Genomic DNA, 17120 nt, shown 5'->3' with positions numbered 1-17120 from the left:
CCGGGCCCGGGGCCGAGCGGCGGCGGCCGCCTGAGCTTCCCGGGCGCGCCACAGGGGGGCACGGCCGCACTGGGAACCACCGGGCCGGGCCCAGCAAACCCAGCCGTGCCGTGCCGAGCCGGGCCGAGCCGGGCCCAGCAAACCCAGCCGTGCCGTGCCGAGCCGTGCCGAGCCGGGCCCAGCAAACCCAGCCGTGCCGTGCCGAGCCGGGCCGAGCCGGGCCCAGCAAACCCAGCCGTGCCGTGCCGAGCCAGGCCGAGCCGGGCCCAGCAAACCCAGCCGTGCCGGGCCAAGCCGGGCCGAGCCGGGCCCAGCAAACCCAGCCGTGCCGGGCCAAGCCGGGCCGAGCCGGGCCCAGCAAACCCAGCCGTGCCGTGCCGAGCCGGCCCGAGCAAACCCAGCCCTGCTGTGCCGAACCGGGCCGAGCAAACCCAGCCGTGCCGTGCCGAGCCGGCCCGAGCAAACCCAGCCCTGCTGTGCCGAACCGGGCCGAGCAAACCCAGCCCTGCTGTGCCGAGCCGGGCCGAGCAAACCCAGCCCTGCTGTGCCGAACCGGGCCCAGCAAACCCAGCCCTGCTGTGCCGAGCTGGGCCCAGCAAACCCAGCTATGCCATGCCATGCCAAGCCGAGCAAACCCAGCCGTGCCGTGCCAAGCTGAGCCGGGCCCAGCAAACCCAGCTGTGCCATGCCGAGCCGAGCCAAGCAAACCCAGCTGTGCCGGGCCAGGCCGAGCAAACCCAGCCGTGCCGAGCCGTGCCATGCCAAGCCAAGCAAACCCAGCCATGCTGTGCTGAGCCAGGCCGAGCAAACCCAGCCATGCCATGCCGAGTTGGGCCCAGCAAACCCAGCCATGCCGTGCTGAGCCGAGCCGAGCAAACGCAGCCATGCCGTGCTGTGCCGTGCCCAGCCGAGCCTCACCACAACGACGCCCCGTCGTGCCCAGCGACGCCCGCCCCGCCGTGCCGCAGCTGCCGTGGCCCATCCCAGTTAGCACGGGTTTGGCCCCGTGTCCGCTGGCGAGTCCCGGTGTGCCCGGCCCGGCCCGGGGAGATGCCCCGTCTGTGCGGGCCGCGGTGCCGGTGCTGCCTAGCCGAGCAAAGGCACCTGCCGGAGGCCTGGCAATCCCCGGGGCCTCCCCCGGTCTGTCCTTGGCCACCTGCCCGTTGGGCTGGGGCGGGAGTGGGGCTTGTGCCTGCCGGGGCTGGCGGCAGGTGGGGGCCTGGCACTGCCCGCCCTCAGCGCCAGCAGATTTGGGGCAGGGGCGGGGGGCTGTGCTGTGTCCCTGGGGGAGCTGGAAGTGGGGGGGAAGGCAGAGAAGTGCCCCCTCCCCGCCCTGCCACCCCGAAGGTGCATGAATGCGGGGGAGACTGTCCCCAGCCGCTGCCCCGCAGGAGTGGGGATCTGGCCTGTGCCACAGAGCTGCGGCTGATGGCCGGGGGGGGGGGAGGGGCGGGGGGGTCTGGTAACCGTTACCGTAAGGCTGCTCCTGTGCGTGGGCCCTGACCCTCTCCACACACAGAGTCCGGCCGGTTGCAGGAGGAGCTGTGGCTTTTTCACCCCCCGGGAAGCACCAGCAGAAGCGAACACGCAGGTGTCGGGCCGCCGTGGGGTTTCCCGCACCCACCGTGCTGTGCCCACCGCGGCCCCTCGCACACGCGTCGCCCGACGCCTCGGCCAGCCCTGGCTGTGCAGGGGGAAGCAAGGTCTGCCCCCCACCCTGCTGCCCCAAAGGTTGGCGAACACGGGGAAGACCTGCCGTGCAGACCTTGCTCAGCTGCCCAAGGCAAGTGCAGAGGCATCTTCTTCCCCCTCAAAACCTCCTGCGCTTACTCTACTCGTCGGCCACGGTTGTGCGTGTGTGGATGTGCCTACAGGTGTAACCCACGGCAGATGTCGGTGGGATGGTCCCTCCGAACGTGCATGCGTTTGCGGGACGAGGGGTTTGCACGTTCCCCGTTCCCCTCCCGTTATTCCAGGTGAAGTTGAGGCAGAAGGGGGCCCTTCCAAAACCAGGGGATTTTATAGCAGAGTAAATGGGAGTCAGAGAGCAAACATACCTCTGAGGAGCGAACGTGGAGAGGACCTTGTGCCAACTATAATAATCAGTGTGACTAATAGGGAACACCGAGAACTGTTCCATTACATCATGAGACATTACATCGTGCTTGAAAAAACAGTCTTTGATGGCATGCGAAGGATTGGCAAGTGCATTTCAGGGAATCCTCCTTTATTTCTTCAAGGATTTCAACCCGTGTTCACCATGTTGTGCATAATTTAACTTTCTCAGCGGTTAGATTGAACATGTTGGTATGGGTTTTACGTATTCATCATTTAAATTTGGGTGAACAGAAGGCGTATGAATTATTTTAAAAGTTACTCATTTATAGTTCCTCGGAGGAATTAGAAACTGGGACTTTACGGTAATTTCACCATGTATTTCTAGACCTCGCCCAACGTGCTATGGTTTTGCAAAAAGCCAGATAGTAGCAAAACTTCGTTTGCATTTAGTCTCATAGAGCGTACAGAGTAATACTTCTATGTAAAGTATTGTGATATTGAGTCTCATATTTTTTGTAATTTTAATATCACAAGTGTCAATCAGGAAGGAGATTGTTGCCTTTATTACAACTAATATAGTAGAGCAAAACAAAGAACTTTTTAGAAAATGAATATGCTCTGGGGAAATTCAATAAATCTTTGTTAGAAGAAAAAAGGTCTTACATATAAATATATAAAGGCTTGCTGTGTATTGTGCAAAAGTTGCTTACTGCTAAAGGAGTAATGCATTGTAAATCAACAGTGGGTCCCATAGCACATTATGGCATATTTTATTGGGTTTTTACCTTAAGGTAAGGTCTTTTATTAAGAGTATATAAGAGCACATGCTGCTGAATACCTTGTTTTTCACAGTGCCCTATACATAATGGTTTTTTTTTTTTTTTTAATTTGCTTCATTAAACATTCCTGTAATTAATGCATTTAATGGGAATCCAGCAGTAACAAATATAAAATTTACTGTGGTTTAAAAAAAAAACCCACTTTGGTTACTAGATTTTCCATTAGCAAATGGCAATGACCAAATTCCTCAAAATATTTCTGCATTCACCCTAGAAATCTCCTGGTAAAACAGGTGATGTTTCTAACTGTGTAATAGGAAAGAAATGCCACATAAATAATCCTTGTGAAGGACTCGGTATAAAAGTGGAGGGAGGGAGCATCAAAAAGTGTCTTTAAAATAATCCCCCAAACCCCCTGTTTCGGGCTTGATAAGAAGACGTCTGTATTAGCACTGGAGCTTGCCGGGTGAGTTATTAGGTGTTGAAAGACACCGTCTAGGAAGTCTGACCCATCAGAATTTGAATGCAAAAGGCAAGTGACAACTGAATACATGAAAAGCCTTAGACCCCGGTCCCAAAGCCCTCTTTCCCCGCCTGAAAAGCCCGTTTATCTTCGGATGAATAAGAGTTACAGAATTGGAACCTAAGGAAAAAATCGGTGGTATCCGTGGCCAAGGGAATGTCTCCCTCCCACCCGTTTGATTAGAACCATGTGCAAGTTTGGCTAATGAGACTGCAGGGCTTTCCCCTCGCCTCTGTGGATGATTGTGGCATTTTATTTGAATGCTGATATGGTTTCCCATTCCTGTTCTTTGCAAGCTTTTGGTCTGGGCAAATAAAAAAAGAGATGTCAGAACCAGAGAATCTTTTTACAGTGTATAAAAATCTTCCCATCTAATCCAAGAGGAAATCGTAATGTGGAGAACATCGGTGTTTTAATGGCCTCCTAATGAGGACGAGCTTGGCCAGAGCTTTGAAGAAGACAAATGGAAAGCAAACCAGCTCATTTCTCCTGGAGGGCAAGGATTATGAGAGGGCTGCATGGATGTGCCTTCAGCAGGTAGAGCTTCGCCTGCCTGAGGTCTCCTGGCAGGGCCCTGATGTACGGGCTGTTGGCAAGAGCAGGAAGGGGGTAGGCGAGTGGGGGGTGTGCTCACATTTTCTGGTTTCTCTGTCAGTCTATTCCTCTCTGTGTGCTGCTGGGAAAAAACGAATACAATTATATTTACCTAAACCCCTGGGTAATTAAGGCACTGAATTAAAGCCTGAGGAGCACTTGAAACTCTCTGATGAAAGAGCCTGTACACAGACAGCACGCTTGCAAACTTACATGTCTGAGGTTCTCCCTAAGGTACGGGGGATACACAGCAAACACTCTGTACAGCCCCAGATAGGTGATCACATCTAATTTAAAAGCCCTCATTACTCCCTCCTGACAGGCTTGGATGTTTGCCTGCCTAGTTCCAAAGCCAGCGTCTATCCATTTAAAATTAATATTTTTCATTCCTGTCTCCGCCGTGTGCATTTCAAAGCCGTCCTTGGCTTCCCCTCCCAGCTGCTGGCTCCGGTTAGCCCAGCAGCGGCTGATGGAGCTCCGCTCCGCGGCACTGATGGGATCCTACTGTGCTCATACCATGTTAGAAGCAGAGCTTTCCTGGAAAAGGGGCTGCCTTGCTCCCGAGGTCTTCTGGGGCTTCAGCAAGCCAAGGGGGCTTCATTTCCAATCGGGAAAAATGGGTTTTTCTCATCCCCTCCCAGAAATGAGCCGTGAGTGCCAGGGCCTCGTGGTTCCTCCTGTGGCACTGTCCCTCAGCAGGGCTCAGCCATGCGCTCCCTGCGCTCGGTAGGGGCTTGCAAGGGAAGGAGAAACGTTTTTGTGAGGCATCAAAATGGTACCTGGTTTTGCTGCTGCAAAAATAATTTTGTAGAATTCTCCTCAACGGACAACGTGGCACAACAGGGCAGAGGAGATTGTCCTTGTGAAGATACACTTGAAGGTTGTCTTAAGCGATTGAAAATGTGGGTTCTGCTCTGGTAAGCAACTGTAAAAAGAAGTGAAAACCAAACAAACAACATTGTTTTAATCAGCAGCTTGGGTTTCCTTCTATCTGCCGAGTGAGGCCTGCCGACTCTTTAAGGGCAGAGAGCAGGTCATGTTTTAAAGCTGCTTTTGGCTTCATGGGCTTTGGAGGGGAAGGACAACTCTGGGTGGAGCCTTGCTGGTGGGTCAGCACCAGAAGTACAACCAGGTGGGTAAACCTCATGGGGGCAACGGGGCAGCACCACCACCACTGATGGCACAGGCTGTGGATACCATCTCCTGCAAGGTTCCATCTGGTGCCCTGGGCACAGCCTGGAGATACAGCATCATCCCGCAGCAGCTCACAGACGTCTTGGCCATCGTCACCCCACCGACTTCCCTGTGCTCTGCTTGCTCCCTGCCCACCCAGGGCTCTGCACACAGTGAGCTGCATGGTTTGCTACACTGGCAATGCCATAAATACCTTTCTGCTGCGTTTTTGCCTGGTTTTATTCAGTCAGATTGGCTTTCGCCTGAATGACAGGACCTTGGTGTAGCTCAGCTCTTGCAGTGCCAGAGCCAAGCGGGGTCAGTCCAGTGGGACTCCAGCAAACCTCGCTGCCAGCACGGCCAGGATGTTGCCAGTCAGTGTGGGGCTGTGGGTGGCCCTGCAGGCTTTCCACCTCATCCCACGGGAGTACTAGCACAAAGAGGCAGCAGGAACACCTTCACAGAGGGCTGATTGTCCCTCAGCTATTTTAGGGGATGAGCTTAAGGTTGCAGCGCAGCTCCTAAAGGCAAGCCACCACTGCAGCAGGACAAAAGCAAAGCCACCGCTCCCTCATCCTCCCAGTTCAGCTTGTGAAAACTGCCTGGCGTTAACCTCAGTTCTGACAATTTGGCTTCTAGATCAAAGTGCAGGGAATAGCTACAGAAAAACACCAACAACAAAAACCTCAAGCCAGAACAATGGTCGGTGTTGTGATACCAAACACAATTCTGCGTAACTGGAATCTGCAGCCATGTCCCACTGTGGATGGTTCCTTTTTCTCATCCATGGCTATATGTTGTCTTTGCAGCACAGCTTCTTGAAGCTAAGAAAAACTTTTGCTAAGCTGGAATTGGCTCAGCCGCCTTAGAACACAGAATGAAAACGATTAGTGAAACAAAAGAGAAAGTGTGAGGAGGATATAGAGTCCTTCCATACAAAGCCTCCTGTCTTCCTGTGAGATCCATTATAATCCAGAGGGCCCCAAATTTAAACTAATCCATTTCTGCCTTTATTTATTTTTTCTCAACTCAATTTCCTACATGAACTGGCCGGTTATGTCAAGTATTTTTCTTTCTTTTGGCTTGACTTGCCGTCAGCTGGATGTAATGCCCTGTGAAAACACCTGCTGACCTGCTGTATATACACATACATGCAGACACATCTCTACCATCCACATCTATACATCTATATCGTCTATATGTACCAATATAATCTGTCTGCCTACCTATACCATCTACTTATATCTATATAATCTGTGCCTGCCAATCGATCTATCTCATCTGTAAATGTATAGAATTTGCTTTTAGTGTAGGGCACACAGGTTGAAAATTCCTTAAGCCTCTGCAAAATACATCTTCAGGCTCCCCTCTCTTTTGGGAAAGGCAGCTGCCCCATTGCTTCTAGTTCAGGCTGCTCCGGCTTGCTTTGCCGGCAAGTCCTGGGGGAATGGGCTGATCAGGTTCACTAATGGTGGGGCTCTCGTGGTATTTGCTTACCTAACACAATCAGAACACGTCTTAAATATTTTATCAGCTTTGCAGGGTCATTCTCATACCATGGCGTGGTGTTGCACTGAAGAATAGAGCCGGCTGGAGGAGAAATGGTGCTCAAGAGTGCTGTAGAAAGAGAGTTTTAAGTAAATGGCAAGCACTAATGCCCTGCTTAGAGCTGCTAAAGCAAATGCCCCCTTTGCAGCAGAGCAGACTGGAGGCAAAAAAGAGGTTAGGGCAGGTGCAATAACAGAGCAGACCAAAGAATTGAGCAAATGGCCCAACCCCCTTAGTTGCTGGCTCTGATCTGAAGGGTGGTGGTAGTCCTTGTTTAACTTCGATCCCTCTTTCTGACCCTTGAGTAATTTTTTTGCTTCCTTTAGACTAATCCTCAGGAAGTTTTGTGTTTAATCTTGTGCTTATTCCCTGTGGGCCAACCTCATGAATGAATGTGAGTAAAACCTTTCTGTAAAGAAAGTGGGTGCAAGAGGGTAGGTCTGGGGGGTAGCCCCAAGAGCTGGAGTCTCCTGTAGCGGGGCCTCAGCAACCAGTAGCTATTGCAGAGGGAAAAACTGGTTTTCCCTCTAAACTGGCCCATTGTCTGCCTCCAGCTGGGCAGCACTGAGTGCAGGGTGAGCCCGGAGAGCCGAGGTCGGTCTGCGCTGCGTGCCTTTGCTTGGGCCGTGGGTGGCAGGGCTGCTGGGGTGGGGAGCGTAACCAGCCCCCCCATTTCTGAGACTGCCCCCATGTGCTGGGGGGGGGGATTCCCCAGCAGACGGTCAGGCTCGCTTTCGTTCTTCTATGCAGAGAGCCAGTGGGATGTTGGAAAGCTTTGCGTTCTTGCGTGTTCAACGTTCCCTCTGTCCCAGTATATTCTATGAATCACCCCAAGACTAACAAGAAACCACTCGTGTCCGCGTGCTTCTCCATCCTCCTGCTGAAAGGTTTCCTTAGCCCCACCCCGCTTCCAGTTTCTCCGCTCTTGCCCCCGTTTACATCTGGGCCTCTTTGGGTTCATCCCCCTCCCCTAGCCCCGCACCCCTTTTTGGGGGGAGGTGTCTGCTTTCTCTAGATTGCTGTGGCTGATCTGTTATGCTGCCTGCTTTGTGCCAACGCCTTTAGGTACAGACGGTGCCCTCTGTGCTGGCTCATCGTCCCTGCCCAAACCCTGCTGCGCTGCCGTTAGCTCTGGGTGCCCTTACAGCAAGTTTAGCCGAGGCTGCAACCTGGGTTCGGGAGAAAGCTGGGGGCAGACTGGGAGGCACAGTAGGTCCAGCCAAAGTACGAGGGGCTGGTGTGGCAGGGGGAAGGAGTCTTTGCACCACTGCTTCAACTGTGGTAAGCTGGGGCAAGCCTCTCACTGGTGTGGAGCGTCCTCAGCTCAGTCTAGTTCTGCCTCCATCCCTGCAAAGGAGAAGGGAAAGAGCGTGTGCTCACACCGATTAATTTTTTCTCTGCTAATAACTTTGTTATGATGTCCAGAGCAGCCCAGAGAGAGCAATAGTAACAGTGGACTGCTTGGAAGGGGAACAAATACTGCAGGAATGGTTTGGGAAACCATGAATCAGCTGCAAAGGGCAGTATTACCTCAGCCTGAGTACATTTTGCTTAGCTCATGCTGTCAGGTGTAAATATAACTGTGTGGACAATAAAATAGTCCTGTGATATGTCTTCATGAGAAGCATCTATTTTTACAGATATGATGATCTTTTTTCAGTATTTGGCCCCAGAGCAAAGGCCCTGCTGTATAAATACAGGATAAGCTGTGGCACAACCACCCTGCTTTAAAGGTGATGCAGGAGAATGTGGCCTCAGAAATGGCCCCAGCTAATGCCATGCCTTGATGTTTGGAGAAAAGAGGGAGCCATGTGCGCCCACTGCCCCATCTTCCAGCTTTTACAAAGGGAGAATAGGAACAGGGGCACGGTTCTGCCTTTTTCCTACCCATTTTAGGAGGGTGACTGCTCTCAGCCAGATTTAGCCTTTGGAAAACCAGGGGCGGAGCAGCAGAACCTGTGCCCGTGCCAGGGCCTCCAAGGGAGCAGCACGGTCATGCTGTGTGGGGCCAGTGTCCTGCAGTGTGACACCAGGACCTCTCAGCCCTCACCCTGACCCCCCCCCCCAGGTTAGGCCATCGCACTGGGACTGCCGGCAAGGTCACCAGGTTGCATTGATCTAAAGCGGCTTTCCCACTGGGGAGATGGGTTCGTCCTGACTAACTTTAGATCACGGTTTACGCATTATTGTGCCAAGGTCTGTATTGGACCAATTCATAGTGAGAAGTGAGGTTGGCAAGATAACAGGGGCATCACAATTAGAGCTAATTAGCCCAGCAGGAAATCCATTTCCAGGCAGCTTTTGGCAAGAGGCAAGGTTGGCGGGATAACAAGCATAGAGTGTATTTTGATATAAGCACACTCCAGCTGCAAGAAGAAGTAAAATAACAGCTTGTCTCATCCTTATGTGGAGGCCTCACGTCAGGGTCCACCACCTAAGTATTTTTGTTTGAGGCTTTGCAGCCTCCCTGCTTGCAAAAGGTTCACAGAGCTTGTTCTTGCAAAGCCACCTGGGCTGCTGGAGGGACATGGCGGGCTGCAGGGTCTGCACGGCCCCTTGTTCCTGCTGCCAGGCAGGAGGATGCCCAGCACTGTGGTCCCCCTCTGACTTCGGGGGAGATGAGGGACTGCAGCTCAAAACAGAAATCACTGAAGAGTAGCTCGGTTTAATTGCAGGAGTCATCTGTATCGTAACATCTCTGGGGTATAGACACAGCCAAACTACTGTTACTATTTGTATTTGAGTGCTTTATTATATTGGAATTGCGGTGATATTATTAACATTTGTACAAATGCACAAAATTCTTGTCTCTTCTAGCTAGAAAGAGATGTAAAAATCTGACCTAGTTGAACAGTCTCAATGAACTCATTGTCCATTTGTAACAATAATGGGTTCACAATGCAAAAAAAAAAAAAAAAAGCTTAACATAAAATTAAACATATTAAATGCTGCAGCAAGTATTTACACTTATGTACCAAAAAAAAAAAAAAAAAATTTCTCCCTCCATTAAGGAAGGTGGTTGCTTTACAGAATAAAACAAACAGACAAACAAACACAAAACCTTTGCATACAATACAAACAACCTCAAGCCCAAAACTTACTGTGACAGCACCTTTTTTTTTAATATAATATACATATATATTTATATATAAACTTCCATAGTTTAGGCTTACTCCAAGCAGTGCTAAAAGTTCCTTAAAACCAGGACAATGGCAATAGTTCGAAGAAGCGACGTTCACCGACGAGTGCTACCCAGTGCTTGAATGGAGCTGTTAGAGAGGGGGGCGCAGAGCTCACAGCCACGGGCTGGGAAACACTTGGGTCCCAGCGATAAAGTCCTTGGCAAACCTCTCAGTGGCAATTCTTCTTGTTCAGAAGAGTGAAAATACCTTTTGTGCAAAATAGTTTGTCATCTGGAAGCATGGTAAAGGTTGTCTCTGACCGGGACCTCTGCAATCTCAGCTTTGAGGGGTGGGGGAATAAAATTCTCTGGAATGTCCTAAATTCCAGCAAGGAAAACATTTCCCTTGAAATGGCCTACCAGCCCTCCCACCCCCCTCACGTCCTGACACTGCTGCAGTTTCTGCAAAGCCAGAAGGAGCTTTCAGGCTTCATTCAGAGGGCTGCTGCACAGATTTTTAGCCAAGAAAGAGATTTGGGTCTGAGTCTCACGGCATCAGATGGCAAGTTCTTACTACGGGCTTCAGGAACAGTTCTACCAGGTGAAACTCAACATCACCAACACTTAATGTGCATAAATACAGAACTGGAGAGCCTGAATCCCAGGTATTACACATTGGTCTAAATATAGCAAGTTGCAGTTATTGATTCCAGTCCAAGGAGAGCCTGGGAAAGGATCAGATTTCCACTTAGAATAAATCTTGTCGGTGAGTGTGTGTGAATGCTGACATATTTTGGCCTCATACAGTTTAGGATTTACTATAAAGTCATTTTGAAAGCTATGGAAAACCAATAATGGTAAGCAATTTAGCTCTTAAATGTAAAGCCACTGATAAAACTGAGGTAACTGTAAGCTCTGGGAAAAAAAATGGAGTTGTAAACGGATGTAAACAGTCTCATCTGTCTTTGCAGTAAGATTATTTCAAATGTTGAAAAATAGATTTTTTTCTTTTGGTGTTCAGATCACTTGAGATTTTATTGCTTTTGTTTGTACTTAGAAGTTTTTCAGTTTTTTGTCTCTTTTCTTAATTATTTTTTTTTAAAAGGTGCTGTCCCTAGTCAAGTTATAAGGCAACATATTTTATTGATTCAGAACTCTAATACATAGTATGGCCACTGTTATCACCGCAGCTTCACAGCTACCGTGAGTTGGACAACAGTCAAAGTGCATGGCAATGCACAACAGAGCCAGTCTCCTGACTTCACGATATACAGGACACTTTGGTTCTTGGGATGAGAGATTATAAATGTAGCTTAGATGCTGCCTCACACACTTTGCATAATAAAACATTTATATGCTGTCATGAAGAGGGTGTAAAGTCTAAGTCACACTGCAGGTTGGCTGTTCTCAGCTTCTCCGTTGGGCAGGTGTGAGAGACAAGTTGTAGATATGCCACCAGTGAAAGCATATAAATGTATCTGGTGCAAACGTTTTACAAGAGTTATTTATAAATGATTCAACAAGGGAGACCAAGAAAGAGAGTGAGAGCTAAAGTGCAATTTTAAAATAATATAAATAATTGAAACGTAGAAATAAGATACTGATTAGTTGTAACCGGTTTTGTTTTATAGGCACAGTTTAGTTTTTATGTCTACAGATCAATCTTTTTCTCCTCTTCCCCCTCCAGTCATTTTCTCTGATGTATAATGGAGTTTCAATGGTCTAAATCTAAGGAACACTGCTCAGTAAGAGGACAGAAGAGGCAATGATAAGGCAGTATAGTGCAACTCACTATGAGATATTAGAAAAGAAACAAGGATGGGGTTAGATCTTCTGTGGTGATGTATAAAATCAGCCTTAAAAAAAAGGAGAGAAAAAAAAAAAAGACAGGCTTTCCAGTTATATGTTGACCCATGCTTTATAAAATGAGAGCACATTTTCCAATACAAAGGAAATAACTGAAGGTTTATAATTTGTTTTGTTGTTACCAAAAAAAAAAAAAAAAGAAGAAAGAAAAAAAAAAAGAAAAAAGCAGATGCTGCTTTAAGGAAAACATTTAATTCTAGGAATTTCTGTACAACTGACCTCAGCAAGCTTTTCCATCTTAGATGGATGGCTTCTGCTTGAGACCCTGAAAGATTAAGATGCACACACACCTAGAGTAGTTTATTGCAAAACTAATATTGTAACTTAAAAAAAACAAACAAACAGATTCTGTACAAGAATACTGTTCAAATGGAATGTGTTAAAATAACATTTATTAATAAATACTTTATAAAATTCTATGTGAATACTAAATTAATAGATTCCTGTTTTAAAATTGCTTTGGTCCTCATGAATTTTCATAAATTCACTCTATACGCTTTTTTTTTAAAAAAGGTATTAGCTGCTAAAAAGCACATTTTGCCTAAACTAAAAGACTAGTTTTCAACACTAAATATTGTTGCTTAAAAAAATATGAATCCTCAAAAGTTGGGCATTTAACAACAGTTATAGCTGGCTTGTTAGTTAACAGGACAGAGTCAGTTAACACACTAAATCCACACGCACTGAGGCACTGAACCATTGACTTTCCACTATTCAGAAGATGGGCAGCAGACATTTAGCTTCGTAGCAGGAATTAACTCCCAACAGCGTGAAATTCTCCATAAATCATCATCATCATCATCGTCATCGTCGTCTTTATAAAACACACCATGATAGCACACAAACTACTTGTCTCCCACAGGCAGCGTTATGAATATGGCTTGCATAAATTGCCTCGGGCAAGGGGGGCTGGGGGCGAGCGCACCGCATCACAGCATCATTTCTTTTGGATCAAAGTATTGCAGTTGTCTGTGGCTGAGATTTCCAATGTGCTTCTGATGTTGCGCAATGAGAGATGCTGTCCACCGAAACACCTCCTTCGAGCAAGGTACCGGCTGAGGCTCGCTGCCCCGCTGGTGCCCGGCAGAGCGGGCAAGGGAAGGGTCCGAGTCACCCGCTGGCAGCGGGATGGGGCACGGAGCCCGATGAGCCCGACGGGCTGGCTTGGCAGCGCAGGAGGCAAGTGGAGCATCTCCAGCAGTAGCTCATGGAAAAGCAGGATTTCTCCTCAATGGAAGGAGCCCGGGAAGTTCATTTCGAGTGACATGCTTAGGAAGAGGCCACAGCCACTGACCGCTCAACAGGGGGACAGCCTGGGGACAGAGGGGCAGGGGCTGCTCCCACAGCCCTTGCTCAGGCAGCCTCCGGTGCCTGGCCAGACCGGCAGCTTGAGGAAAGGCTGCAGGATCACTCCCCTGGAAAACAAGAGCGTTTTAATGTGGAAGTGAATCTGATGAATAGTATAAGGTGCCTGGTACAGTTGGTCCTTTTACCGATGATATAGCCGATATAAATATGCTGCGTGTTGTCTTGGCCTGTGAACCTGCGACAGAGTTACAAGAAGCAATAGCAAATAGCTTTTCATCCTTTACTTATTTCCACATCACTAGCAAGGATTATACCTAAAGGCCAACAGTATAGAGAGGAGACATTTCATTGTAATTACACATTTAGGCCAACATGTGTGGTTGGCTTGCCTAGTTAGCATTAAAAAAAGAAATAATTGAGCTATATATAATACACATCAGTCAAACTGTCAAGCTGCTGAATTTAACAAAACTTAGGCAAGGTTTTTGCATTTTTCCTTTTTTTTTTTTTTTTTTTTCTTTTTAATGTAGAAGCTTTCAGTTTAACAGCTAAATATTTTAATTGAGGAGACTGAATAAAATGAAGCTAAACCGTAATTCTAGTGCAGTGTAGTTCAACTGGGTATTCTAATATTACCAACAGCTTTGATTTTTATTTTGTAATGTATTTAAGTGCTACCTATATAGAGGGAAAGTTTTTTAAATAAACCTGCGATGGCATTTTCTTTTTCATAGTGAATGATGAAATTCAGACACAGGGGAAATGCTTATTTGTTTTTTTTTTTTTTACATAGTGGATACTCAGCTGGAACATTTTGCTTGACTGCATATTTGAAAAGAGTTCCCTTGGGAGCCGTGATGAAGCAAAACCATTTAGCTATTACAACTGGAGGTTTAAAAAAAATTATAGATTCAGTATTTAAAACACTTTAAAAGTATATGTTTGTCTAAAATATAATAGAAAATCCTTTACATTTGTATTTTTTCATGGTTTTTTTTTTGGTTCTTAGACTATATAATCAAGTCAAGATTTACACTGTACATTAAAAATCTTCTTCTTCTGAATGTATTTGCATAAATGGAAAGCACGATGTTAAAGAAAAGAATACTGATAAAAAGTTAGTTACCAAGATAAGAACTAATTTGGAAATGCATGATTCTCAGAACTTTGCTTTCCTTTCCAGGCAGGCCCTACGCCTCACGCTTCAGTTGTTTCACTCTCCTTCCTGCACGGAGAAGAGCCACCCTTTTAAAATCCACGACTCCTTTAAAAACCAAAGACAGCGTCTTTGAGGAGGAGAACTTTGCTTCAGAACAAAGCATGTCCAGGGCTAGAGGATTTGCTGGGAATAATGTGAATTAGCTTTTGCTATTAGGGATGCAGCTCAAAATGTTTGAACATTTATCACCGGCTTGGAGCCCGCTTCCTGGGTAAGCAGTGGGAGGTTTTTGCCGCTGACAGATTTGAGAGCAAAATCAGGTCCCAATATACAGCAAGGCAGCATAATTAACTGGCATCATCTCTGTCTGATTTTCCCATCAATCACTGGTACCACTCGGGGATGCAAATCAGTCCCGCTGAGGGGCAGGCCCAGAGTCCAAACAAAAACCTTAATTGTGGCATAAGGCTCTTTTCCAGACCCTCTTTGCAGGACTGAATTTTATCCGGAGTGCAGTGGGATTTGCCATTCTTGCAGTGCTTTTTAATGGCTGCATGCCTTCTAAAAATTATTTAGCGTCCTAATGAGACAACTCCTCGCCTGCGGTAAACAGGCGTTAAGTGCCATTAAAGTCAGTGAAGCTACGCTGCTGTCTGCCAGCTTGGGATCGGTCTGTGGATGCTTAAAGGAACGCCAGCAGAGAGCAGGTCTTTCCCTGGGAATTAAAAATGGCATTTCTTCAACTGGTCAGAACCGTTTTGCTGATTTATTCCTCATTTATAGCCTGTGAAACCTGAAGCTGTTAGCTTTCGCTGCTAGAACAACGCAACCGGGTTAGGGAACAGAACTTTTCCAAATTATTATATAGTACATGGATTTTTCTATGTTAATGACCAGCAGTGCAAAAGAATTGCTGTGATTCTCAGATGTACCTCACCACAGAAGCTTACAGGGCTGCTAGCACCAACACAGCTGGCTCGCAATCCTGCTTCACCTGGGGCTGCACTGCTTTCACCTTTTGCTGTTTATTAAAAACACTAAATCAGGAGCATTTCTACTTTTTAAAAGCCAAATGCTTGGCACAGCGCAGCCGCGGGTGAAGAGCTAGTGAAAGTAGCAGCCGTGCTGACAGTTTTCAGGTGGGCTTGAAGTTTTTGCTTGTTCATCACCGTTCTTTGACAAAGAGAGGGAAGTCAGAAAGCCTTGGAATGAAAAAAAGCAGGAAAAAAAGGCGGGGGGTGAAAAGGGTTTGGGAAGGGAAGAGGAAGGTGTAAGAATAACTGGAGGAGAAAAAGGCCAGGGCAGGGGAGAGAGGAGAAGAGGAAGGGCTAGATAAAAGAGTACGTTATTTGGGCTTGATTTTGTCCTGACGGCCACATCCCATAAAACCACTTTGAAAGAGGTTCTGAATGCAAGATGGGTCTGCTGAGAGCACAACGCTCGCTTGTTTTTATTATGCTGTCAGCAGATGCCCTCTCTCTCTATATTTGTAGCCTAATTACTCCTAGTTAACTACGTACGACTCTCTAATACTTTTCATGCCTCACATCGGCTAACGGCTGCGATTTAACACAACTCTGTATTTCTGAGGCTTCAGGCTAGATTGGTGAGAAGGAAACATGACTATGTACAGGAACAGTTAGGTTTATAAACAAGTAACTGGTACCAAAAAAACTGGAGAAAGCACCAAAGCATTTCTCAAGCTGATAGCATATTAATTGCATAACTCCCTTTTATGTAACTAAGTATAAAAGACTTTTTAATAACTATAAAAATGAAAGCCAGAGTCTTTCAAGAACTGAGGAATCTTCCAGGCTTGAGTTACGGTTGCAAATGTCCTTAGCACAGAGGACGCTTTGATACGCTACCACACTCCCCTAGCAGTTTCTGATCAACCACTTTTAAAGGATGGGGTTGATATCTGTTCTGTGGCTGGCGAGCTGGGTGAGAGTGGAGCTTCCCACGACGTCACTGACAGAGGAGGAGGTCGTGATGGTGTTGTGCTGGATGACTTGCTGCTGGGAGCAAGCTGGGACCGGGCTCGCGGGAGGACTGCTCTCGGGACCTGGGAAGGGGGTGAGGGCACAGAGACAACACATGTTCGTTTTTCCATCTGAGTAACAAGCCCAGGCTGGATGATGCCCCTGGAAAAGGGATATACTACTATGGCAGCAATACTAACGACCTGAGGCATGCACAAGTCCCAGGATTTCAAAATACACAGTTATCCAACACTGCCTGACTTTTCTGATCTTTTGCAGTTTGGGGTTTGTGGTTTTTTTAAGCCAGCTTCTCTGATATCAACCTGACTTCAGGAGTTGGGACCTTGAAAAAAGTCCAAGATCCTAATGCTTATGAGACCAATATTGGGATAAAACATCCGATATCTTAAGGTCTATAAAATCAGTTGGGATGCTTAAACACTTTATTTGCTCCAGCAGGAATCAAAATTAGAGTGCAGTGCACTGCAGCACAGAAAATCTAATTCAAGCAAAACCTGATAGGCATGTAATTCAATTATGTATTTTTTTCTTTGAGTACTGTTAAAGAGCCAGATGCATAGTGATGCAGAGGAGACAGAAATGGCTCTATTTTAAGAGAATGCCGCAATCTAGCAAATATTAACCCTGAGGCTCTTCTGAGCCATCGTAGAGCCAAGCAAAGAATTCATCCCTAAATTACCACAGTCATAAAATGCATCAACTAGACAGAATCAATTCAATGTCTCCATCAGATGAGAAGTTTTTGAAAAAAAAAAAATAAATCAAAGATAAGAGTTAAAAAAGAGTTAACAAACCTTGAAAACCTGCGCCACTCCTGGTCTGTGCGACTGTCACAGCACAGTACCATTTTTGCTGGAGGGGGACTGTAATGTTTTCCTTTTTAACTTTCCTTTTGAGAGTTATTTTAAGGTTCTGGCAGCACTGCACCCGGGAGGACTCTTGCAGGTTTGGAGCTGTGAGTTCAAGCAGGATCCTCCACAGGGGAGCG

The 17120-nt window shown here is 47.2% G+C and overlaps 1 protein-coding gene across 1 annotated transcript in view; it reads right to left on the bottom strand.

The window, feature by feature from the left end:
• Nucleotides 1-11797: 11797 nt before the first annotated feature.
• CREB5 (cAMP responsive element binding protein 5) overlaps nt 11798-17120 on the bottom strand; it is a 217172-nt gene continuing 211849 nt past the window's right edge. Inside the window, exon 10 of the mRNA XM_055806670.1 lies at nt 11798-16194. Within this exon, the coding sequence (XP_055662645.1) occupies nt 16031-16194 (164 nt within the window). The 3' untranslated portion in view covers nt 11798-16030. The remainder of the gene's footprint in view (nt 16195-17120) is intronic.

This window comes from Falco peregrinus, chromosome 5 (genome assembly GCF_023634155.1).
Source record: "Falco peregrinus isolate bFalPer1 chromosome 5, bFalPer1.pri, whole genome shotgun sequence".
Classification (NCBI taxonomy): Eukaryota; Metazoa; Chordata; class Aves; order Falconiformes; family Falconidae; genus Falco; species Falco peregrinus.
Note: the sequence above shows the minus strand (reverse complement) of the source record. Positions and strands in the feature narration are given on the sequence as shown.